This window comes from Nomascus leucogenys, chromosome 21 (genome assembly GCF_006542625.1).
Source record: "Nomascus leucogenys isolate Asia chromosome 21, Asia_NLE_v1, whole genome shotgun sequence".
Lineage (NCBI taxonomy): Eukaryota > Metazoa > Chordata > Mammalia > Primates > Hylobatidae > Nomascus > Nomascus leucogenys.
The window spans coordinates 888,379-913,611 of NC_044401.1; the positions used below are offsets into that span (position 1 = coordinate 888,379).

The 25,233-nt window shown below is 42.4% G+C and overlaps 1 protein-coding gene across 2 annotated transcripts in view; it reads left to right on the plus strand.

Annotated features, from left to right (window-relative positions):
* Window positions 1–18,583, plus strand: part of HGD (homogentisate 1,2-dioxygenase) — a 55,600-nt gene extending 37,017 nt beyond the window's left edge. For both annotated transcript variants that reach the window (XM_030801715.1, XM_030801716.1), the window contains exons 10-14: window positions 1,251–1,375; window positions 3,995–4,099; window positions 7,422–7,548; window positions 12,667–12,848; window positions 18,222–18,583. In XM_030801715.1, the coding sequence (XP_030657575.1) occupies window positions 1,251–1,375; window positions 3,995–4,099; window positions 7,422–7,548; window positions 12,667–12,848; window positions 18,222–18,371 (689 nt within the window). In that variant the 3' untranslated portion in view covers window positions 18,372–18,583. The remainder of the gene's footprint in view (window positions 1–1,250; window positions 1,376–3,994; window positions 4,100–7,421; window positions 7,549–12,666; window positions 12,849–18,221) is intronic.
* Window positions 18,584–25,233: the final 6,650 nt, after the last annotated feature.

Below are 25,233 nucleotides of genomic sequence, written 5' to 3' on the forward strand. Positions count from 1 at the left end.
ATGGACTGGGTGACACATAGTCTATGAACCTCTGTGTACACCCCACCAAATCCACACACTTAGCAGTCAAAAAAGTACATCACTCAGTGCTATGAAAGATCTAGAAACCACACCCCAGGAGGCAGATTTAAACATTCCAAAGTGAACCAAGGTCTCCACAGCCCCCATTCTTCTGGCAAGCTGGAGGAAGTGAAAATGTTAGGAGGGGTTGTTCTCAAACTGTCCCTTGGATTGAAAGAAATGGCTGGGAAAATTGGCCCTTGGTTTCCTCTTTGGTCACATCACCCAGTTCTTCCCTTCCTTGTCAACAGCTTTTTAGAGCAAACAGGGACAGGCCAGTGTGTGCCTTCTGGTCAACTCCCCTGAGGAATCCAAATATGCAGAGGAAGGTGGGAGGCAGCAAGAGGCAGCTGGAGCCGTGGTGGGCCGTCTGTCATCCTGTTCACCGCCCACTCTTCCCACTCTGCTCTGGCTTCCTGCTGCTCTATAGTCAGCATAGCCTCCAGGTTCCATGGAACATGTACCCTCTGGAAAATATCTATAATTTGCTAACCAGCCGGGGACTTATTTTTTTTAAGCCCAGGAGCTGGAAATGATAAAACACTCCTCAACTCGCTCCTCTGAGTTAAATTGTTTTTGCCCTTACGTTTTTCATGTTTGGTCTTTTGATCTATTTCCTTTCTCTGGAGGAAACACTCACTCCTAAGCAAAGGTAAGCAGGCAGGTCCTAAATACTTCTTCCTGAGTGGCAGACAGGGTTTTTCAGGCTGGAGAGCAGTTTTCAGACTTGGAATCTGTGTTCTGTCTAAGGAGCAGAGGCATGCCTTAGGCAACAGCGTGTAACCCTTCCTATCTGAGATCAAGGACTGTCAATGACTTCTAGAATATTCAAGGGTTCCTTCAAAAGAAAAAGTTCTGGAGTTCTATCAGATCTTCCCTTTTCATTCAGGTCTCTTTCTCTCTTCCCTTCCCCTCACCTGTAGGTGATAATGCATATAAGATGGTTTTGTTAACCATAGTCACTCCACAACCTTAGAAAGTAATGCTGGTTTTTGTGAATTGTTCTCTGACCAGATTCCTTGGGTCTTCCTAAAAGGTACCAGACTGGAAATGCAGTGACTCTTTGAGCAATGAAAGCAATTTGTGGAGTAGCTCTTGACATGAAAGAAAGCCTTTCTCTTCATGCAACCATGGGTATCTTTCTTATGTTTTGGAAGTTTCTAAAAGACTTTTGGGTTACTGTGTTCTAGGGGCCAATGGCTTGGCCAATCCTCGTGATTTCTTGATACCCGTTGCCTGGTATGAGGATCGCCAAGTACCAGGTGGTTACACGGTCATTAATAAATACCAGGGCAAGCTGTTTGCTGCCAAACAGGTAAAGTAAGAGGGTTGGCAGGCAGGGGAGGAAATGAAGAGTGATTGAGCACTTACTGATTGCCAAGGCGAGTGTTAGAAACTACATATATCCTTTCATTGTTATCATACCACTACGGCACTACAAATAAAGCAAATAGTTCTAGTAGTCAATGATACTTTCATAGTCATGAAAAAGGCCAGTAATGATAAATAATTTACCAATTTCACAGTAAGTGGCAGAACCAGCATTTGAACCCATGTCTGTCTGACTCCAAAGGTTGTGCCCTTTCTACTCACCAAGCAATGAAAATATTAGCAATATGTAGGTCTCTATAAATGGTATGGAAAACATAATATATGGGCAGCATAATATGTTCTGAAAAGGAAATGAGTTAACAGATCAGCCAAGATTTATGCTCTCCAATACCATCCTATTTCAAATACAAGCAATTCTACAAAACAAGTAGAATTCAGTTAATTAGCTTGGCTTGGTTTGTACCACCAGGCTGGCAATTCAGGACATAAGCAAAGGCACAGATATTAATAAATAATAATAACAACAATGTAATATGGACTCTATAACATATTACTAAATATACTGAATATATATTAGAATACAATAATCATATAATAAGAAGAACCCAAAGATCTCTTCTGTTTAGCATTATTTGTTTGCTTCATTTTGCCTATTTGACTTATTCCTTATATTTTCCAAGGTATGTTATTCTTCTTAGGCAACATCTAGAGATAATGCCAACCAGCCGAGGCCAACCAGTTTGGCACTTAAAATTAACCCCTGAAGCAGACACATTGTTATTCTCGTATTCTCTGGGTCAAGGTCTCTCAAAATTCGGGGGCTATTTGCATCAGAAATCCTCAAGGAGGCTTGTTTAAAATTCAGATCCTAGGCCGGGCATGGTGGCTCATGCCTGTAATCCCAGCAGTTTGGGAGGCCAGAGCAGGCGGATCACCTGAGGTCAGGAATTCAACACCAGCCTGGCCAACATGGCGAAACCCCATCTCTACCAAAAATACAAAAATTAGCCAGATGTGGTGGCACACACCTGTAATCCTAGCTACTTGGGAGGCTGAGGCAGGAGAATTGCTTGAACCCAGGAGGCGCAGGTTGCAGCGAGCCAAGATCGTGCCATTGCACTCCAGCCTGGGCGACAGAGCAAGACTCCCTCTCAAAAAAAAATGCAGATCCTTAGATACTACTCTAGCCTTGCAACAAATGATAAGCTCTGGAGATGGGACATGGAAACCTGCATTCATTTTAAGCATGTTCCCCAGATCATTGTTTACATACAACTGTTAAAGAACCACAATTCTAGAAGCAGCCAGTAGCTCCCCTGAAAGGTTTGCATTTTCCAAGTGGACCCTGTGCTGGTTATTCTCTGTGTGAGTCCCCACTGATCCATTCTCCCTCTTTGCCATGATCTGTGTCCTGGAAGTTTGACTGTATCACCCGGGCTCCCTAGCCAGCTGGCCTCTGTTGGGTTCAACCCACAGGAAACTGCAAGGCAGGAGGAAAGACAAATTGGGATATTTCTTCCCCTGCTTCCTTGCTGTTTAGGACTGTGTTTCTGACAGTAGCTTCATCCCCCATATGACCTCAGTTCCTGTTGGGTAGCCCTAGTGGTAGGCTGGAGCTGATTCATAGTGACTTGCAAAAGCTGATATGCACACTTCTGTCCAACTCTGTATTCGGTGATGTCATATTGGTAGCTAGAAAATCATCATGGTGAGACTATATCCACCTTAGAAATCAGTAAACACTATATGTCAATGCTTTATATATTTTTTTCAGAGTGCTAGTTGTTAAATATTTACCAGCACACCACTGAGTAGCACCCTTCTTTGTGGTTCTAGCTCTTGCTGAAGTCCTAGAACAATATTTCCCTCCTCATTCCACATGCCCAGGAATAGCAGTGTCTTCCCACTATTGCTAGGCTCAGATACCTCAACATTTCTAGTCATTCCAGTTAACCCTAACCACGCCTCTATGAGTAGCGCCTTCATTAAAATCTTTAGTGCTTTCAGACCCATAGATACGGAAGGGACCACCTTCTTATAGCAGGACACTGATCCTCTTCTACCCCAGGACAGGACCAAGAAGTATTATGTTAGGATTGCTCTGAAATCTCAAGTCCTTGGAGTTGGAACTTTTAGAGGCTTTCTCCCTTCTCCTGGACTCACCAACCAAGGCACTGTGTCTATTGCAAGCTCCTCTAGGCTGAAATTACCTGGAGAAGCAGCACAGCAGGTACTCTCTGCTCCAGGAAACAGAAGGTAGCCCAGATTGTTTGAGAATTGCTGACATCCACAGATCCTCACAGTTAGGTTAAAAATTGTTGAAAAGGCACTACTTGGAGAATGTGCTGTGCTTCTGCTGCATGTGTGATCAGAAGGCAGCTGCAGCTTATGAACCAGAAAAATAGGGTTAGTGGCTAAGTAGAGGGTGTGTGGAGCAACCACAAAATGATTCAGGGCTATACTTCTCCCAAAGGACAGTAAAATTAAATCGAGAACAAAATCAAATCAAAAGAAGAGAGAGGTATGCTCAGTACATATTGTGGGATCACAGCTATACAAGCATTAGATGGTAAAATCATCCTTTCCTGCTTTTTGTGATTAGGATGTCTCCCCATTCAATGTTGTGGCCTGGCACGGGAATTATACACCCTACAAGTACAACCTGAAGAATTTCATGGTTATCAACTCGGTGGCCTTTGACCATGCAGTAAGTCTGAACCCTGTAGGGGCCTTGGGATAAGGCAACCCTTGGGTGGGAGGGGTCTGACATTTACAGACCCAACATTCCCAATGTCACCATTGGAAGCCCTAGATATAGTCATCTGTCGTTTGCTGAAGGAGTAAATAACATAGCTAGTAGGGAAGCGAAGCCAGATACTCAATATTCCTCTGTGAACACAGCTTCATTCTCTACAGAGCGTTCGTGATACTCTGACTTGTGTTTGCCAGACTAAGTGGATAAACACTTAGTTTCTTTGTGGAAAATTTATCCCCCAAAACAACCAAGGGTTAATGTCGGTGGTAGAATGAGGAGAAAAGAACTTTATGAATTTGGAGAAGTCTCTGACCTCACAACTCTCAAGAGCCTCCTCTATGATCTCTGACTTCTCACCCCAGTGCCTTCACTCCTGGCTGTATTTGGCAGTGACACAGCAAACAGCCCACTTCTAAAGTTACTCATAACTTTCAGTGCTTGAGTTTAAACCAAAGAAATTCTAGATCATGAACTTGGTCATATTTTTCACTCAGTTAGGGGGCCACAAATGGTCTCTGGTCTACAGTGGAGGCTCCCAAGACCCTACATTCTTAATAAAGTGATGGTTCTGAGACCCCGGGGGGCAGTTCATTATGCAGCTCACTTCATAAGAGATGAACCTAACCCACAGGCTGCAAGGATAATTAGAGCAGAAGTCAGAGACTCAGAGGCAAAAGGATTATCTTGAGCCAGTTCAGTTTATCTCTGGGGGGACAAAACTACCTCTCCAAACAGCAGCAACTCTTAATAAAAGCAAAGGGGAAAAGAAAAGTGAGACATCAGACACCAAACAGCACGAAAAAGGATCCTGAGACACAGATAAAGCTTTATTTGTGATTCACTACCTTTGCTTTAATAATTTCAGACCATTTCCCGTGACAGATGAAGAAATGTCAATTCTCACAGCAATAAGGGTTGGGTTTATTTTTATTTGAATTTACACAGGTGCAATCTTCTCTGTATTGCTGCAATAGTTATTTTTCCAAAATTCAGTTCTGATCATGCCATCACTGTATTCATTAGAAAGCCTTTGCAGGCTTCCCACGGCTTAGGATTAAGTCTGAGCTCTGAAGCATGGTGTTTGATGCTCTTCACCATCTGTCCCTGGACTCATTTTCCAGTATCACCTCTTGCCCCTCTCCCTTCTGTCAATGCACTGGGGTTTTAGCCTTCTCTCCTCTTAACAAAATCTCTGTGCACTTTTATGTGTTTTCAGTGATAAAAATGTCATTTCCCTTCCTTCCCACTTCCTTAGTCCTTCCTCCCTCCCTCCCTTTTCTCCCCCATCCCCCCCACTTCCTTCCTTTCTTTCTTTTTTTTTTAACTTTTGTTTTAGGTTCAAGGGTACATATGCTCCTTCCTTCCTTCTTTCCTTCTTTCCTTCCTTTCTCTCTCTCTTTCTCTCTCTCTTTCTTTTTTTCTGTTCATTCTTGAAGACCTACCTCAAATGTCACCTCCTCTTTGAAGCCTTCCTTGACCCTTTCAGGTAGAATTAGCTGCCCAACCCCCACCCCACAATTAATGCTAAAGAAGCAGGGAATCGATCCCCATGATCTTTGAATCTCCAGACTCTTGTATGGCATCTGAAAGGGAACATGATTGTTGATTTCAATTAAATTGAATCTCAATCTCACTAAAGAATTCTGAAGATTTTTAAAAAGTATAATCTCGTCCCTCGACCTATCCCATCTCTACACTACCGCTATGAAGACTACTGATGTAAATGTTGTGTTTTAGACCTGAAAGTCAAACAAAGGTAGGAAAGCAATGAACCACTTCTCAGACTTTTCTGCCAATGGATACAATCTGGAATCTCTGTATTCTCCCAAAGAGGAGCACATCTACACCAAAACTTGGATTTTGCTTTATTTCTATTTCCACTTTGCTCTGAGCATCCCTTCTGCTGCACATCTCAGCTCTAGTCAACTTGACCTGAGGTTGAGAAGCAGGCACCGTTGGTTCTCAGACCCACGGGGTAATAAGTTGCATGTAATGTGGGCTCAGCAGGGTGAAAAAGCAGCTCAGAATCCTTTTAGCTGGTGTTAATTCATTTTGCCTCAAGCACAGCAAGAGGAAAAAGTCATATGAGTGATTATTGCACCTTGATGACAAGCCCAGACTTCTGTTGTTTGATCAGAAATTAGGCTGTCCGTTTGCAGCAACATGGACGCAGCTGGAAGCCATAATCCTAAGCAAATTAATGCAGGAATAGAAAACCAAATTCTGCATGTTTTCACTTACAAGTGGGAGCTAAACATTGAGCACCCATGGACATAAACATGAGAAAAATAGACACTGGAGACTACTAGAAGGGGGAGGGTGGAAAAACTACCTATTGGATACTATGCTCACTACCTGGGTGATGGGATCCTGTATTAGTCCATTTTCTTTTTTTTTTTTTTTTTTTTTGAGATGGAGTCTTGCTCTGTCGCCTAGGCTGGAGTGCAGTGGCGCAATCTCGGCTCACTGCAAGCTCCGCCTCCCGGGTTCACGCCATTCTCCTGCCTCAGCCTCTCCGAGTAGCTGGGACTACAGGCACCCGCCACCACACCCGGCTAATTTTTTGTATTTTTTTAGTAGAGATGGGGTTTCACCATGGTCTCGATCTCCTGACCTCGTGATCCGCCTGCCTCGGCCTCCCAAAGTGCTGGGATTACAAGCGTGAGCCACCATGCCTGGCCCATTAGTCCATTTTCATACTGCTATGAAGAAATACCCGAGACTGGGTACTTTATAAAGAAAAAGGGGTTTAATGTATCCACAGTTCCACATGGCTGGGGAGGCCTCACAATCATGGTGGACGGCGAAGGAGGAGCAAAAGCATGTCTTACATGGAGGCAATCAAGAGAGCATGTGTTGGGGAACTGCCCTTTATAAAACCATCGGATCTTGTGAGGCTTATTCACTATCATGAGAACAGCATGGGAAAAACCGGCCCCCATGATTCAGTTACCTCCCACCGGGTTCTTCTCACAACATGTGGGGATTATGGAAGCTACAATTCAGGATGAGATTTGGGTGGGGACACAGCCAAACCATATCAGATCCCTACCCCAAACCTCAGTATCACACAATATACCCATGTAACAAACCTGCATATGTACGCCTGTATCTAAAATAAAAGTTGAAATTAAAAGTTGAATATAAATAAATAAATAAATAAAAAGAAATTAGAATGTCACATGCAAACACCTTCATGTATGCATGAAATGCGTGTCATTGTCCAGTCACTTCCCTTGCATCGTGTGTTCAGTCTCTCCTTGTGTGTTCACAGGACCCATCCATTTTCACAGTGTTGACTGCTAAGTCTGTCCGCCCTGGAGTGGCCATTGCTGATTTTGTCATCTTCCCACCTCGATGGGGGGTTGCTGATAAGACCTTCAGGCCTCCTTATTACCACAGTAAGTCTCTCTTTTACCAAGCCACATTTGCAAGCCAAAGAGACAACAAAGCAGTGAGTGCTACACATTGGGAATAATGCCTGGGTTATTTCTGGACACCAACCCTGGCTTGAATTCAGGATCCTGCCTCACAAGGTCTAGTGCTGATCCCCAAGCTTTAATCTCTTTAAGGGATGGTAGTTGTGTTAGTCCATTCTTTGTTGCTATAAAGGAATACCTGAGGCTACTTAATTTATAATGAAAAGAGGTTCATTTGGCTCATGGTTATGCAGGCTGTACAAGCAGCATGGTGCTGGGATCTGTTTCTAATGAGGCCTCAAGAAACACAATCTTGGTGGCAGGCAAGGGGAAGCTGGCATATCACATGATGAGAGCAAGCAAGAGAAAGGAGGAAGTCCCAGCCTCTTTTGAACAGCCAAACCTCATGTGAACAGCATGGGACATAGAGTGAGAACTCACTCATAACCATCATGATGGCACAAAGCCATTTATGAGGGATCTGCCTCCATTACCCAAACACCTCAAACCAGGCCCCACCTCCAACACTGGGGATCACATTTCAACATGAGAGTTGGAGGGAACATACATCCAAACTGTATCAACAGTAATGCATTGACTCTGAGCCTAATTCCCAGTTTCTCTGTCCCTGTAAGAGGCAGAAAGGCTGGTAAAGTTTAGAAGCCTTGTTAGAAAGGCTTCTAAACAAGTTTCCTCACATCTTAGATGTTTCCTTTTGGGGACTGCTGGGGAGGTTGTTAGTTAGTCTGTTGTTTTGGGAAAGTTCATCACCTAAGTCTGGTTCAGAGAACCAGAGAAATAAAAAGAGAGAGAGAGAGAAAGACAGAAATGTGCCTTCTCCAATTATTTTGGCAGGGCGAAGCAGACTGCAGCCTGCATTAAGGAATGGACTCTATTCTGGAAAGAGTTTCTGCAGAACATTTGTTGCCTAGTACAATACCTAACAAATCTAGCATTTTTATTTTATTAATATTATTATTCTTAGCACCTAATAATTATTGGCCAATTTCTATGGCCCTGTTACAAGTTTTTTAAAAAACTAACTCATGAAGTGTTTATGATATTTGTAAGAGACAGGTAGTATTATTGTCCCCCCCACTTTTTTTTTTTTTTTTTTTTTTTTTTTCCAGAAAATTAAACTTACAGAAGAGGGATTAAGTAACTCTCTCAAGGACTCACAGCAAGTTAAGTGTAGAGTCACAGCAAGTTAAGTTAATTGCAGGCTGTCTGATACCAGAGCAAACACTCATGACCACTAACTGGTATGGCTAGCATAGTGCCTGATATATAGCATGTTTCTAATAAATATTTATTTAATAAGTGAATGCATCAGCAAGAATAAATAAAGTACTTCATGGCGGTACTTAGTGAGGTTGACATTTTTAATTGTGTAATAGCTAGCTGAAAATCCAATCAAAGGTCAATGTGCAATTCTACTTCCTGGAATGTGCATTTTTTTGTACATAGAGTTCTGGAAAGACTCTAAGAGGCATTCAACCTGGAACATTCTAGAAAACAAATTCCTTTCTTTAGTAAACTCCACGGCCTTCTGTTTATAATAGGTCCCTCTCTATATATACCAGTTCCCCGGTGTCAGGGCTCAACAGAACACAACAGTGCACTGAATGGCCAATTTAGCTATTTTATAGCACCAGGAATGAAGGCCCTCAGGCTGGACGAAGGCCACTCCATGGTCAAATGCCAGCATCCCCCTTTTCAGATGACACCATCATGGTAGAGAAAAGAAAACAATCAGTAACCACTGCAAAGACACCAGCTATTTTGTGAATAGCATCATAAGTCGTTTCTAAAAACTGTCAAGCCTACTAAAGACTCTAACTTTTCTCCTCCTGGAAGTTAGTGACCTAGAGGACCTGTTGTCAAGGAGAGAAAATTGCCCTGGCTTATAGTCTGTACTTCATGTGCTACTCCTTAATAATAATTCACCATTTCACTCTTGTTCTTGTAGTGAGGTTACTCTGTGTGCCTGTAGTGGTTCTTACATTTTACCATGTATCAGAGTCAGCTGGAAGGTTTATTTAAACACAGATTACTGGGCTCCATCCTCAGAATTTCTGCTTCAGTAGGTCTGGGATAGGACCTAAGAATTTGCATTTTTAACAAGTTCCCACAAGTGATGCTGAATCTGCCGTTTTTTTTGAGACAGGGTCTCGCTCTGTCACCCAGGCTGGGATGCAGGTGACACAATCTCAGCTCACTGCAACCTCCACCCCCCAGGCTCAAGTGATCCTCCCCGCTCAGTCTCCTGAGTAGCTTGGACCACAGGTGTGCACCACCACATCTGGCTTTTTTTTTTTTTTTGTATTTTTAGTACAGACAGGGTCTTGCCATGTTGCCCAGGCTGGTCTTGAACTCCTAAACTCAAGCAATCCACCTGCCTTGACTTCCCAAAGTGCTGGGATTACAGGCATGAGCCACCATGGCTGGCTAGAATCTACATTTTTCACTGGCAAGTCAGGGGATTCTGATGAAGGAGGTTTACAGACTTGTTGAGAAATACTGGCCTAGGGCGTGTCCCCGTCCCTAGGTGGAGGAATAATAGAGTCATCTGATTTAGACAAGTTTGCTACTGTGCTGTAGGGTCTCAACCCACTCCTTAATTTTTATTTGTAGTTCAGACTTGCTGACACAAATAACCTCGAGAGATGCCTCCTATAGCTTTTTAATGACTCTCAAAGTAAATATGGCCCCAGGGTAGATCTTACAAAGGTATGGGTACTCTGAGTTAGTTGGAAAAAACCACAGAACCCCAGGTTAGAAATGAGTTTTCCAGAGATATTAAAAATATTGCCTTGGCAATACTCAAAATCTTTGCTACTTTGATGTGACTTTATTATAAGAGAAAATGGAGAATTATTTCTATAGAAATATTTCCTCCAGTCATCTTAATGTGCCTTAGTCAACTAAATTTGGCTTTTTTTTTTTTTTTTTTTTTTTTGAGACGGAGTCTTGCTCTGTCGCCTAGGCTGGAGTGCAGTGGCTCGATCTCGGCTCACTGCAAGCTCTGCCTCCAGGGTTCACGCCATTCTCCTGCCTCAGCCTCCTGAGTAGCTGGGACTACAGGCGCCCGTGACCACGCCCGGCTAATTTTTTGTATTTTTAGTGGAGACAGGGTTTCACCATGTTGGCCAGGATGGTCTCGATCTCTTGACCTCGTGATCCACACGCCTCGGCCTCCCAAAGTTCTGGGATTACAGGCGTGAGCCACGGCGCCCGGCCTAGATTCAGCTTTAATCAGAAAGGCAAGGTCTATCCTCCCACTGTCCTTTGAAACACAGAAAATGTTATAGAAATGTCATCACCAAGCTCACTGCTATCTAAATTCATATTCAGATCAAAGCTGAGTTCTATTTTGCTTTCTTCTTAAAATTAAGCCATGAAGGTGACCGCGAGGGCACATACTAGAGCAAGGAGCTTGACACCAAATTTCAGTCATGAGCTGAACTGTTTTTAAAACATAGACAATTTATGCTTACATTTGCTTCTTTTTCTGTATTTCCACTTCATAGAGAGACAAGTAGAGCTATGATCTGGGTCTCACCTCTTCAGCAGGAGCTCACACACTCTCACTCACTTTGTAGGGGCCTGCAGTAGCTTTCTGTTTCTGAGCAGGGTGGGTGTGGCTGCTTAGTCAATTATAAAATCATTTGGCACTTGGTTATACTACACATGTAAGCAAGAAGGGCAGGCATGTATCATGTCCAGTGTTTGATTTTGTAAGGGTTGCCACTGCCACATCTCTCTATTCTGTCCTTGGTTTGCACTCTCAGTACTCTCACAGGACAGACTATGAGTAGCTTTAAAGGCTGTGTTGTTGTTGTTGTTAATTATTTCTTTTTTAAGTAGCTTTAAAAGCCATTTCTTATTCATCTCTGTCTCACGGTACCCAGCACAGTATCTAATTATATATGCTGGCTGACTGGATGGGCAGATGGGTGAAGTGGTAAAAGGACAGATGAATGAATGGGTAAGTAGATGTGTGGTTTGAGATGCAAAGGCACTTAAATTTGCTCAGGTGTTATATTTCTTTAATTCCTGCTCTATTGCATTGCTACTCTAATAAAGAGCTTTATTTCAATAGAAGCATAAGATTGGAAGAGTGGAAGCATGGTGATTTTTGTTAAATTTTGTGTGACTCTAGAAAGCACAACTAGGACCAATGAATTTAACTCATATAAAAGCAAATTTCCATTTAATATAAGAACTTTCTTACACACAGAGCTCTTAAATAATATGATATGCTTTGTAGAGTGGAGAGCTTCCATTCACATCCAGGCAGAGCCCAGGAGGTAATCAGTCAGGAAAGACATAGAAATTTCTTCTACATTGAGTAGAAGTAAGGATCCCTTCCAATTTTAAGATTTAGGACTCTATGAATAGGGTATCAGTGGAACTAGAAAAAATAAAAATAAATCCAAAAGACATTTTGAAGAACAGAAAAACAAGAGGATAACACATTCATCTATAGAAGATAATATTTGTTATAATAAATAGCATTTATGGTCTGTTTTATACACATACCAAGATTCTTTCACACAGATTATCATTTGATAATGGACTTTAAGTCTGGGGTTCTTTTCATTACATCATCATCCATCAAAACCACACACCCTCAATCTAAGCCTTCTAGATTGGGAATTAGAAATATGGTGTTGCTGTGTCCTACAGTGGAGCTACTTGGGAAAGGGTTATGATCTGGGAGATAAGATAACTTTGAAACAGGGCTTGTAAGCTTAGATGATAGAGTACATTCACTCTCTATTATGACTAGCATTTTAATTATTATTATCTTCTCTGGGCCCTGATTTTCTTTAGATCTAGCCTGATTCCTGTCAGAGAGTAGAACTCGAGACCTCTGATAATCCACATGGCCATGGAGTAGAGCTGTGCCTGCCAAGAATGCCAAATATGAATGTTTTGTGATTGTTCTTCTGTCAATTCGTATTCTTTATTAATCCTATACAATTTATTAGTTTCTCCTATGTTCTCAGAATTCTGCAGAAATAATGTTTAAGGGGTCTTTGTGTTTTACTGGTCTTGCCTTGGATAATAAAAATAATACTGCTTCAACCTTCCCAGGGAACTGCATGAGTGAGTTCATGGGACTCATCCGAGGTCACTATGAGGCAAAGCAAGGTGGGTTCCTGCCAGGGGGAGGCAGTCTACACAGCACAATGACCCCCCATGGACCTGATGCTGACTGCTTTAAGAAGGCCAGCAAGGCCAAGCTGGCACCTGAGAGGATTGCCGATGGCACCATGGTAAGTATGTTAACTGCCAGATTCCAGCGGCCTCTGAACTCCCCACCCTTGCTGAGAGGGGTGGCCATTTTTCATTTCTCCAAAGTCACAGAGGAAGAGTCAAAAGGGGGAGAGTTAATGACTGCATAAGTATGTTTACATGTATATATACACACATCCTTGTGTGTATACTAGACTTCTGTTGTGGTGGTGTAGAAAGATCTTTGGACTTGGAGTCAGACCTGGGTTCTGAGTTCAAGTCCCATCTCTTAGTTCCTGTGGGATCTTGAACAACTCACTTAGCTTCTCTGTGCTTCATTTTCCCCATCTATAAAATGGGTATAGTATCTAACCCAGCAGATGGCTATGGGTTAACCTAACAGATTGTCCAACACTATTCAAATGTAAGGGAATATTATCAATACCATGTGAAGCCTTTTCCTGCATCCATGTGCAGCCCTGGGCTTATGCTATGTTTCCGTCTTCTGCTTTTTGAAGTAATCCTCCAGGGCCACAGTAGTAGCGGAGGCAGGATCTCACCTACAGCACATGTTTCAAGCCAAGGAGGGTCAAAAAGCCCTTGCCTCACTATAGTCAGGGCTTGTGAGAAGCAATTCGCAGCTGTTTTTTGCATTTTCCTTTGCTCTACTTTGGCATGGATGCAACTGATGGGATTTAAAACCTGTTTTGTATTCCTCCTGTGTCAGGCTGCAAACATTGAGGCTAAACACAATTGCAGTTGGCTGCTGTGCTTGATTTTATTTTATTTTTGCATTCTTCGAGGTAGAGTTTATGGTCCACGGGGAATAATTTTATGCTAAATCACATGCAAATTTGCTTTACTTTTTAAAATAAATGCCTTCAATGCTACCTGGTTTAAAATCTGTAGCACAGACCTGCCTGCTTCATGCTTGCAAACTACCCTAAGCAGTGAGCATTATCTGTCCATCTGTCCACTGCAGTTTGCTTTCAGTCCAACCCTGGAGCCAGAGTTGGTGGAGCTCCTTTGCAAAAGGAGGGTGTACAGAGTCCCATTTTCTTGCTTTGGCTCTATTTCCCCCTTCAAGGGCCTCTGTGGAGTTTCTGTAGAACCCCTACATCTCAAAGAGATGCAGTTTGGCAGTCTCAGTTAAGCTATTACCTCTGAAGTCTCCTGGAGGTGCATTCCTGGAGGCTATTCCAGAGTTGCCACTCAATAACCTTTGGTCCCCCAGTTTGGCTTTGGGTGCTCAATGTTATGAGGGAGCTGTGTTTCACAACAGTGAGGCGTAGGACAGGGCTGTTTCTATAAGGAGCAATGCTTTGAATTACTAGTGAGAAAGAGCTCTCCTATTAGGATGGGAGGCCCTGGGTATCAAGGAGCCAGAATACCTGATGGCAGAGGGTCCAACATCTTACATAGACCTAACTTTCGGTCGTCCTCACCATTTCCCGTTATATAATTCAGACCCAGGTCTATCTACATGCCTTATCCTTATTCTTGTTTGGAGTGATTAACTTGGTACAATACCATCTTCAAAGTCAGCTGCGATGGGGATTTTGTTAATCCAGCCAAATGGAGAGGCTTTTAAGAAGCAGTCAGCAAAGAGACAATAGGAATGGCCATAATGATCCTTATATCTGAATAGTGCTTTTTAAAAATCTTTATTACTTATTATTTATTATAATTATGGATACATAATAAGTATGTATATTTATGGGGTACATGAGATATTATGATACAGGCATATGATATGTAATAATCACATCAAGATAAATGGGGTATCTATTACCTCAAGCATTTATCCTTTGTGTTACAAACAATCCAATTACATTCTTTCAGTTATTTTAAAATGTGCAATTAAATTTTTATTGACTATAGTCACCCTGTTATGCTATCAAATACTAGGTCTTATTCATTTTTTTCTTTTATTTCTTTATTTATTTTTAACTTTCATTTGAGGTTCAGGTGTACACGTGCAGATTTGTTATATAGGTAAACTGATGTCACAGGGGTTTATTGTACAGATTATTTCATCACTCGGGTACTAAATAGTACCCAATAGTTATTTTTTCTGATTCTCTCCCTCCTCCCACCCTCTATTCTCAAGTAGGCATCAGTGTCTGTTGTTCCCGTCTTTGTGTCCACGAGTTCTCACCATTTAGCTCCCATTTAGAAGTGAGAACATACAATATTTGGTTTTCTGTTCCTCTTAGTTTGCTAAGGATAATGGCCTCCAGCTCCATCGTGTTCCTGAGAAACACATGATCTTGTTCTTTTTTATGGCTGCATAGTATCCCATTGTGTGTGTGTGTGTGTGTGTGTGTGTGTATAAAGCTCTTAACTTTAATTAGATCCCATTTGTCAACTTTTCTTTTGTTGCCAATTGCTTTGGATGTTTTTGTCATGAAATCTTTGCCCATGCCTATGTCCTGAATGGTATTGCCTAGGTCGTCTTCCAGAGTTTTATAGTTTTGGGTTTTACAATATATATATATATATATATATATATATATATATATATGCCACATATTCTTTATTCAGTCTGTCATTGATGGGCATTAAGTTGATTTTATGTCTTTGCTATTGAGAATAGTGCTGCAATGAATATTTGCATGTATGTGTCTTTATGGTAGAATGATTTACATTCCTTTGGGTAAATACCCAGAAATGGGATTGCTGGGTAGAATGGTAGTTCTTTTTTTAGCTCTTTGAGGAATCACCACACTGCCTTCCACAGTGGTTGAACTAATTTATACTCTCACCAACAGTGTGTAAGCGTTCCCTTTTCTCCACAACCGTAGCAACATCTGTGATTTTTTGGCTTTTTACTAATACCATTCAGACTGGTATGAGATGGTATCTCATGTAGTTTTGATTTGCATTTCTCTAATGATAAGTGATATTTAGCTTTTTTTCATTTGCTTGTTGGCTGCACGTATGTCTTCCTTTGAAAAGCATCTGTTCATGTCCTTTGCCCACTTTTTAATGGGATTGTTTTTTCTTGTAAATCTGTTTAAGTTCCTTATAGATGTTGGATATTAGACATTTGTCAGATGCGTCATTTGCAGATATTTTCTCCCATTCTGTAGGTTGTCTATTTACTCTGTTGGTAGTTTCTTTTGCTCTGCAAAAGCTCTTAAGTTTAATTAGATCCCATTTGTCAATTTTTGCTTTTGTTGCCAATTGCTTTGGATGTTTTTGTCATGAAATCTTTGCCCATGCCTATGTCTTGAATGGTATTGCCTAGGTCATCTTCCAGAGTTTTTATAGTTTTGGGTTTTACATTTAAGTCCTTAATCCATTATGGGTTGGTTTTTGTATATGGTGTACGGAAGGGGTCCAGTTTAAATCTTCTGCATATGACTAACCAGTTGTCCCAGCACCATTTATTGAATAGATAGTCCTTTCCCCATTGCTTGTTTTTGTTAGCTTCATTGAAAATCAGATGGTTACAGGTGTGTGGCCTTATTTCTGGGCTCTCTATTCTGTTCCATTGGTCTATGTGCCTGTTTCTGTATCACTACCATGCTGTTTTGGTTACTATAGCCTTGTAGTATACGTTGAAGTTGGGTAGCTTGATGCCTCCTGCTTCATTCTTTTTGCTTAGGATAGCCTTGGGTATTTGGGCTCTTTTTTGGTTCCATATGAATTTTAAAATAGTCTTTCCTAGTTCTGTGAAGAATGTCATTGGTATTTTGATACGAACAGCATTGAATCTTTACATTGCTTTGGATAGCATAGTCATCTTAATGATACTGATTCTTCCTACCCATGAGCATGGAAAGTTTTTCCATTTGTTTCTGTCTTCTCTGATTTCTTTGAGCAGTGTTTTGTAATTCTCATTGTAGAGACCTTTCACCTCTCTGGTTAGGGGTATTCCTAGGTATTTTATTCTTTTTGTGGCAGTTGTGAATGAGATTGCTTTCCTGATTTGGCTTTCAGCTTGACTGTTGTTGGTGTATAGGAATGCTAGTGATTTTTGTACATTGAATTTGTATCATGAAACTTTGCTGTAAGTTGTTTATTGGTTGAAGGAGCTTTTGGGCCGAGATGATGGTGTTTTCTAGGTATAGAATCAGGTCATCTGCAAACAGGGATAGGTTGACTTCTTCTCTTCTTATTTGGATGCACTTTATTTCTTTCTACTACCTGATTACTCTTTGCCACGACTTCTAAGACTACGTTGAATAGGAGTGGTGAGAGAGAGCATCCTTGTCTTATGCTGGTTTTCAAAGGGAATGCTTCCAGCTTTTCCCCATTCAGTATGATGCTGGCTGTGGGTTTGTCATAGGTGGCTCTTATTATTCTGTGATGTGTTCCTTCAATGCCTAGTTTATTGAGAGTTTTTAACTTGAAGACATACTGAATTTTATTGAAAGCCTTTTCTGCATCTTGAATAGTGCTGTATAACTTGCATAGCACTTCCATCTGATCTCATCCAGGCTTCCCATCAAGCCTGTGACAGGAAGTCAGGCAGGGATACTCATATCCATTGTTTTAGGCAAAAATAAATTAATGTATATTAGAGCCCAAAAATTAATGTGGGTGCTTTGGGTTGTGGCACAAGATAATTCTATTATTTTCCTTTTGCCTGTCTGTATTTTACAAATTTCCAAATGGAAGCATATAAGAATTGTAGGGTTTGGTTTTTGGGTTTGGTTTTGTTTTGTTTTTAAAGCCACAGTGGATAAGAAAAGTCAGCAATTGATGAAGCTGTAATGTCTAAGCTGCACAGAGTATTTGCATATTCTTTCGTTGTGGACAAAAACCTCCTGACAGTGCAACGTCCACCATTCAGACACTTCTGAGATATGACTTTTAAAAGTGCTACAGCCATTCCTGCCATTTCCTTCACCTCCCTCTCCTCCCCACTCCCTTTTTCCCTTTTCCTAGCCCATCTCTTGGTCACAGTCCTGAAAAGACAGGCTCAAATCCCAGTTCTGCCATGACTTGTCGCCTTAAGCAAGTCGTTTCCCAGCTCTTAGCCTTAATTCCTCCTCTGCAAAATGGGAAGTATGCCTTTCCTCACAAGGACATAGCCACAGTAAGTGAAGGCCCTGAGAAGATAGATATTCCCAGGATTCTCCCATGTCTGCCCTTGGATCTAGCAGACCTAGTTCCATAATACCATGAAGATAATTTGAAGCTTAAGGGCTGAATTTTATTTTACAGAATGAAACTTAAGGCCCTGAGAAGTTAAGGGTCTTGTACCAGGTCTCACCAGCTTACAAATGATAGGACCAGAGCCACAACTCAGGGCTTGAGCCTGCTCTCCTCACCACTCTAGCACACAAATCTTTGATTTGTTATTGGAAGATTTTGCCTGCCCATACCTTCTGTTGACATCTAATCAAATGTGTTTATTATCTATCTCACCTCTTTTTTCTCATCCCCATCCTCACTTCCTCCAGGCATTTATGTTTGAATCATCTTTAAGTCTGGCGGTCACAAACTGGGGACTCAAGGCCTCCAGATGTTTGGATGAGAACTACTACAAGTGCTGGGAGCCACTCAAGAGCCACTTCACTCCCAACTCCAGGAACCCAGAAGAACCTAATTGAGACTGGAACATTGCTACCATAATTAAGAGTAGATTTGAGAAGGTTTCTTCAGAATCTCATGCTTTCTGGTAGTATTGGAGGAGGGGGTTGGTTAAAATGAAAACTCACTTTTCATAGTCAAGTAACTCAGAACTTTTGTGGAAACGCATTTGCAAAGTTCTATGGCTGTCACCTTAATTACTCAATAAACTTGCTGGTGTTCTGTGGAAGTAGTGATTGGTCATAATCAAGTCTTGATGAGACAAACCTGGCAGGTCAGGTCAGTCTTGCTAAGACTGAACCAAGGCCCAGGGCCCTTTCCCTTGTGGTTGGCCTGAAGGCCTTCATTTTAGGAGCACAAGTCCAGGCATATGCTAGATATCACAAGACCAGGCCATAAGGCCAAACATTAAGACCATGAGCTGAGACTGGAAGTATGGCAAAGCTCTTAGGAGCCAATCCAGACATGGAGAAATTTAGGGGATCATGAGTGCTCCAAATATCCAGCTTTCAATGGATGAGGAACCAGGCCAATAGGCTATCTAATCTTGGTAGTCGCATAGCAGCCAATATGATGATACTGGAGAAGAACACCAGCCACCAAGAAGTGAGAATCACTCATTTTCTTAGGGTGACCAACTGTCCCAGTTTGTGCAGGACTATATCAATTTTTTCACTGAAAGACCCACATCCCAGGAAACCCCTCAGTCCTGGTCAAACCAGGACAGTTAGTTACCCTACTCTTCACTCATTTATCAATCCATTCGGTAACCACACGTTGAGTCCTTACTAACAGCTACAGACAAAGATGCTGGGGATGAAGGCTTGAATAAAAAGAAGCAGCCTCTTCCCTTAAGGAGCTCACAGTCTGGAGAGACAAGGGCCAAAGAAAATCAAGGCCCAAGTACAAGGCCATGACAAAAACTTCCACTGTGTGAAAAGCTGTACCTACCAGTTCCCTTCCTATGGTCAGCATCCCTCCCAGAGTGCTGGGCTGCCCAAGACTTTGGATGTGAGTTGATTAGAGTCTCCTGGTGTGAAAAGACAGGCAAATCTGAATAGAAATATGATGGAAAATGATGTTTTTCGCTACTTCAGTTCTGTACTTTTAGCACATTTCCCCAGCTTTGTTGCCATAGTAGCAATTTTGATATGCTGCTACCAAATTTTCATTCAGTAAGATGTAGTGAGAATCAGCTATGTGTCAGGGCCTAAGGATTAGGATTGCCAGATAAAATATGTGAGGCCCAGTTAAATTTAAATTTCAGACAAACCGCGAATAGTTTTTAGTGTAAGTATGTCCTGTGCAAAACTTGGACATTCTTATGTTAAAAAATTATTAATGGATTACTGGAAATTCTAATTTAAGCGGGCATCCTGTATATTTATTTGCTAAATATGGCAATCCTACTAGGGGTAAGTGATCAAGGAGATAGGCATGGTCCTGCCCTTACCAATGTTACATTATAGAAAGGGAGATGACATGACTTCCCCCTGGAGAGATAGCAAACAAAATAAATAAATAAGTAAATACAGGGAATTCGAGTGCCATGGCTCACACCTATAATCCCAGCACTTTGAGAGGCCAAAGCGGGCAAACTGCCTGAGGCCAAGAGTTCAAGACCAACCTGCCCAACATGGTGAAACCCCATCTCTACTAAAAATACAAAAATTAGCTGGGCGTGGTGGCACATGTCTGTAATCCTAGTTACTTGGGGGCTGAGACACGAGAAATGCTTGAACCTAGGTGGCAGAGGTCGCAGTGAGCCAAGATCGCACCACTGCACTCCAGCCTGGTTGACAGAGCAAGACTCTGTCTCAAAAAAAGATAATAAAATAAAGAGAGGGAGACAACAAAATAAACAAAATTGTTACAAACGTGGAACGTGCTGAGAAGAAATCAAACAGGGATTGATATGGAATAACAAGTGGTATGAGCTAGGAGAGCTCTTTCTTCAGAGGAAGGAAGGTGACTTCAGTGAAGATGTGACTTTAACCAGACCTAAAGGATAGGAAGGAGCAAGTCATTGGAAGAGCAGGGATGGGGAGAGGTGGGAGGAGGAGAAGCATTTTAAGAAAAAGCCTCATGGGTTCAAGTGCCTGAAAGAGGAGTGAATGTGGGGTGCCCAAGAGGAAGATATTGCGATAGTCCAGGCAAAAATAAACCTTGTCCTGAACTAGTGAGGTGGCAGCAGAGACAGAAGTGGATAAATTCCAGAATGTTTTAGAGTAGACCTGAAATGACTTGGTGGATTGGATGTAATGGGTGACTCAAAGAAGAGTTAAGGACAGGGCTGGGATGACTGCTAGGTTTCTGGCAATGGTATTTCATAGTCTCAAAAACTAAGGTGAAGATATCTTTAAGGCTGACAGAGGTTGATACATTTTTTTTTTTTTGAGGCAGGATCTCACTCTGTCACCCAGGCTGGAGTGCAGTGGCAAAATCGCAGCTCACTACAGCCTCAACCTCCCGGGCTCAAGCAATCCTCCCACCCTCAGCCTCCTGAGTAACTGAGACTATAGGCTCACACCACTACACCCAGCTGATTTTTTGTTTTTTGTAGAGACAAGGTCTTGCCATGTTTCCCTGGCTGGTCTTGAACTCCTGGGCTCAACCTATCCTCCCACCTTGGCCTCCCAAAGTGCTGGGATTACAGGTGTGAGCCACCACGCTTGGCCCCGATATTCTTTCATATAAAAAAAGTCTATTAAAAATTAAACATTAACTAGCAAAGAAGTCAGTACTTTAAAATAAGTTTAAAAATTGACCACTGTAGCAGAGGCTGCCAGTGGCTTACCTACATCCCATCAGCAATCACCATTCAGTGCCAACTGGCTGCTTTCAATTGCCAGCACTGGCAACTCTGCCTGAAGCCAAAACCAGACCTCAGCCAAAGTGCTTAGGAATGAATGGCCTTGGATGTAGCCTTTAACCCATGACAAGTAGGAATTAGTGGATTAATACAGCAGCTCTGTCACCTCATACCTCTGAGGTTTGTGTTCTGCCCTGGCTCTCTGCAGCTCCCAGAGGAATTCTGCTCCAAGTGCCCACACGGCAACTTCTTGATAATGCACCCATTATTCACATCCTTCCCTTCCCTCTCAATTCCCCACTCTCCTAGCGTACTAACTGGACTCTTCTCTCAACCAGTAACTAAGACAACCACTAAAATATTTCATTCACAAACCCCAGCCTTCCCCTTATGAGTTCATTCTAACACTATTCTTATACACATATATCAACTCTCACCCATTTCGGCTCACTCTACTCTCAATTTTGTGGCAAAGCCTTTCTAGGGCTAATCCAACATTCCTGGTTTACATCCACTTAGCACCCAAGCCCTTTTACTTTATTGCCCCACTGCTGGCTGCAACTCCTTAGCTGGAGGCAAGATTTCATCCAAGCCAGACTGTTCATACTAATTATTAAAAGATTTCGTTTCCTTTTGTTGTGCCTCTGATCAGTTAGAAAGTTTCCTGTATCATTTTCTTAATTCCCTGTTTTCTAAGATGCCTTCCTCTACCATGCTCCCCAAGAAATATACCATCTCTTTGCTTAGAAATAGAAAACCTTAAAGAATAGAAAGCACCCTGATTAGGTTTCTTCCAACAACAGGAGAATTTTCTGCCAGATCCCCTTGGCATCTTTATATATATATTTTTTTGTTGTTGTTGTTAGAGAAGGGTGCAATAACAGCCACCTTCTTTCTTTCTTTCTGCGAGATGTCTTTCACAGCCCAGACTACTAGCAATGGCTCAGGACCAATGGTGCTCAACAGAGGCAATTTTGTCCTTCCCACCCCAAGACATCTGGCAAAGTCTAGAGACATTTTTTGTTATCACAACTGGGGAGGGTGCTCCTGGCATCTAGTCAGTAAAGTCTAGAGATGCTGATAAACATTCTACAATGCACAGCACAATCTCCCACAACAAAGAACTATGTAGTGCTGAATGCCCATAGTGCTGAGGTTCAGAAACCCTGCTCTAGAAACAGTGGTTCTCAAGTTCGTCTGTGCATTGGATCTTTTGACAACTCCATAACTCACAGTGCCCAGAGCATGCCTCAGATCAACTAAATAGAAACACTAGGGATGAGACCCAAATATGAGAATTTTTTTGAAACTCCTCAGGTGATTCCAATGCACAGGCAAGGGTGAGGATCATTGTTTTAGGAATTTCAAATCAGTATCCAAAACACCCTCTATTTCCAACCTCAGATCCTGGTCCAGATCAGGGACTGGTTTTGTTTCATTTATTTTTCAGGGACAGGAGTCACTGTGTTGCCCAGGCTAGCCTCAAATTTCTGGGCTCAAATGATCCTCCTGCCTCAGCCTCCCAAGCAGCTGGGACTACAGGCATGTGTCACCAGGCCCAGCCATATCAGGGTTTCTTAAGGTGTACAGAAAGGAGGTGAAAAATCCCTAAGGCTCCCAACATTTGAGTAACATAATGGGATGAGCTAAGGTATAGAGTGAGAGATTGCCCTTCAGGGCAGTGTTAGATATGAGTTCTAAATTTCTTTTCAAAGAATCAATATGTCAGTATATTCAATTCTTTGCCTTCTACTTTTAGACTTAACTTTCTCGTAAAGCAACCTTTTTCGATTACCTGCTCCACCCTGACTCATTCCGATTACCTGCTCTGTCAACCATTTTTCCCGACAAACCACTCACCCCTTCACTCTTTTTAAATTAGCCAATCGGAATTAGTTTAGCCTGTGTAGTCTAACCCTAGCCAATAGGGGAAGGACACAGCAGCAGGGGCCACGTGCGTCAGGGATAAGAACCCCTTCCCCTCCCTTGTCCAAGTGTACGCTCACCATTGCTCCATCTGTAAGGGTGCACCCTTCTATAGAAGTAACTTGCCTTACTGAGAATTAAAAAGAAAATGTTATATTTGAGTGCTATTTATTTTGCAGCACCAAAACTTTATTTATAACAATTTGGGGGCTCATCTGGGATTACATTCCCCTCTGGGGGTGGTCTCTGGTTCTCTCTCATGAGGAGGCATGCCCCGCCCCCTTGTGGCGGCCTCAGGGTTGAGAAATCAAGACCCACCCAGTGCAAGGAATAACCCGAGCTCTCAGCAACGCGGGAAAAAAAAAACTGGCCCACAACCTAGCTTAAAGGATCCTCACATACTGCAACAATGACTCTGTGCACAGACCAAGGAAGGAGATGCCGCAGGAGCCGGTAAAGTATTTCCTTGGTGGTCGGGACTAAGGAAAAAGCCATGAGGCGGTAAATCATTCCTTGGTTGGGACATACCAAGTAGAGAGAAACCACGGGGGCAGTAAAGCATTCCTTAGTTGGGACTAGGGAAAGAAAGCCACAGGGGGCAGTGAAGTATTCCTTAGTTGGAATGTCTTGGAGGTTAAAAAGAGGTGAGAAATCCCCATGATGGGGGGGTTGAACCTCAAAAAGAGGTGAGAAATCCCCAAGGGGGGGTTGAACCTCAAAAAGAGGTGAGGAATCCCCATGAGGGAGGGTTAAACCTCAAAAAGAGGTAAGAAATACCCATGAGCAGAGGGTTGAACCTCAAAAAGAGGTGAGAAATCCCCCATGGTGGGGGTCGAACCTCAAAAAGAGATGAGAAATCCCCATGGGGGAGGTTGAACCTCAAAAAGAGGTGAGAAATCCCGATGGGGGGTATTGAACCTCACACAAACCTCCGGTTGTAAGAAAAATATTCAGAACTCCCCTCTCCTTTCTTCTCGGGGGAAGAAAGAGTAGCTCCACTCCTGCCAGTCCCTCCTCCAGGGGAAGGGGAAGGAGACTGGAGAACAGCAGCATAAGCAGCTGGCAGAGACAAGGAAAGAACAGCAGAGAGGAAAGAGGGAGAGAGAGAGAGAGAGGAGAGGAGAGAGAGAGAAAAGAGAGAGGGGAGAGACAAAGAGAGGGGAAAGAAAGACAGAGAGGGGAAAGGGGGGGAAGAGAGAGGGGAAAGAGAGAGAGAAAGAGAGGCAGAGAGAGAGGAAGAGACAGAGACAAAGAGGGAGTCAAAGAGAGAGAGAGAGAGAAAGAGACAGAAAGTCAAAGAGAAAAAGAGAGAAAGAAAGAGACAAAAGTAGTAAAGAGAAAACAGTGTACCCTATGCCTTTAAAAGCCAGAGTAAATTTAAAACCTATAATTGATAATTGAAGGTCTTCTCCATGACCCTATAACACTGCAATACCACCTTGTTGTCAGTGTAAACAAGATCATAGCCTGAAAGCACTGAGGCCACTGACAACCCGTAGCCTTCCTGTCAAAAATCCTAGGCCAGGCGTGGTGGCTCATGCCTATAATCCCAGCACTTTGGAAGGCCGAGGTGGGCAGATCTTGAGGTCAGGAGATCGAGACCATCCTGGCTAACACAGTGAAACCCCATCTCTACTAAAAATACAAAAAATTAGCCAAGCATGGTGGTGGGCACCTGTAGTCCCAGCTACTCAGGAGGTTGAGGCAGGAGAATGGTGTGAAACTAAGAGGCGGAGCTTACAGTGAGCCGAGATTGCACCACTGCACTCCAGCCTGGGCGACAGAGCAAGACTTCCTCTCAAAAATAATAATAATAATAAATAAATAGAAATCCTTAATCCAGTAACCCGCGGATGGCCCAAAAGCATTCAATCTGTAGCGGCAACTGCTTTGCTAGCAGAAGTAGAAAAATAACTTTTAGAGGAAACCTCATTGTGAGCACACCTCACCAGTTCAGAACTATTCTAAGTCAAAAAAAAAAAAAGCAAAGAGGTAGCTTACTAACTCAAAAATCTTAAAGTATGGGGCTATTCTGTCAGAAAAAGATGATTTAACATTAACCACTGGTAATTCCCTTAACCCAGCAGGTTTCCTAACAGGGGATCTAAATCTTAATTAATTACCATACAAAGGTCCGACCAGAC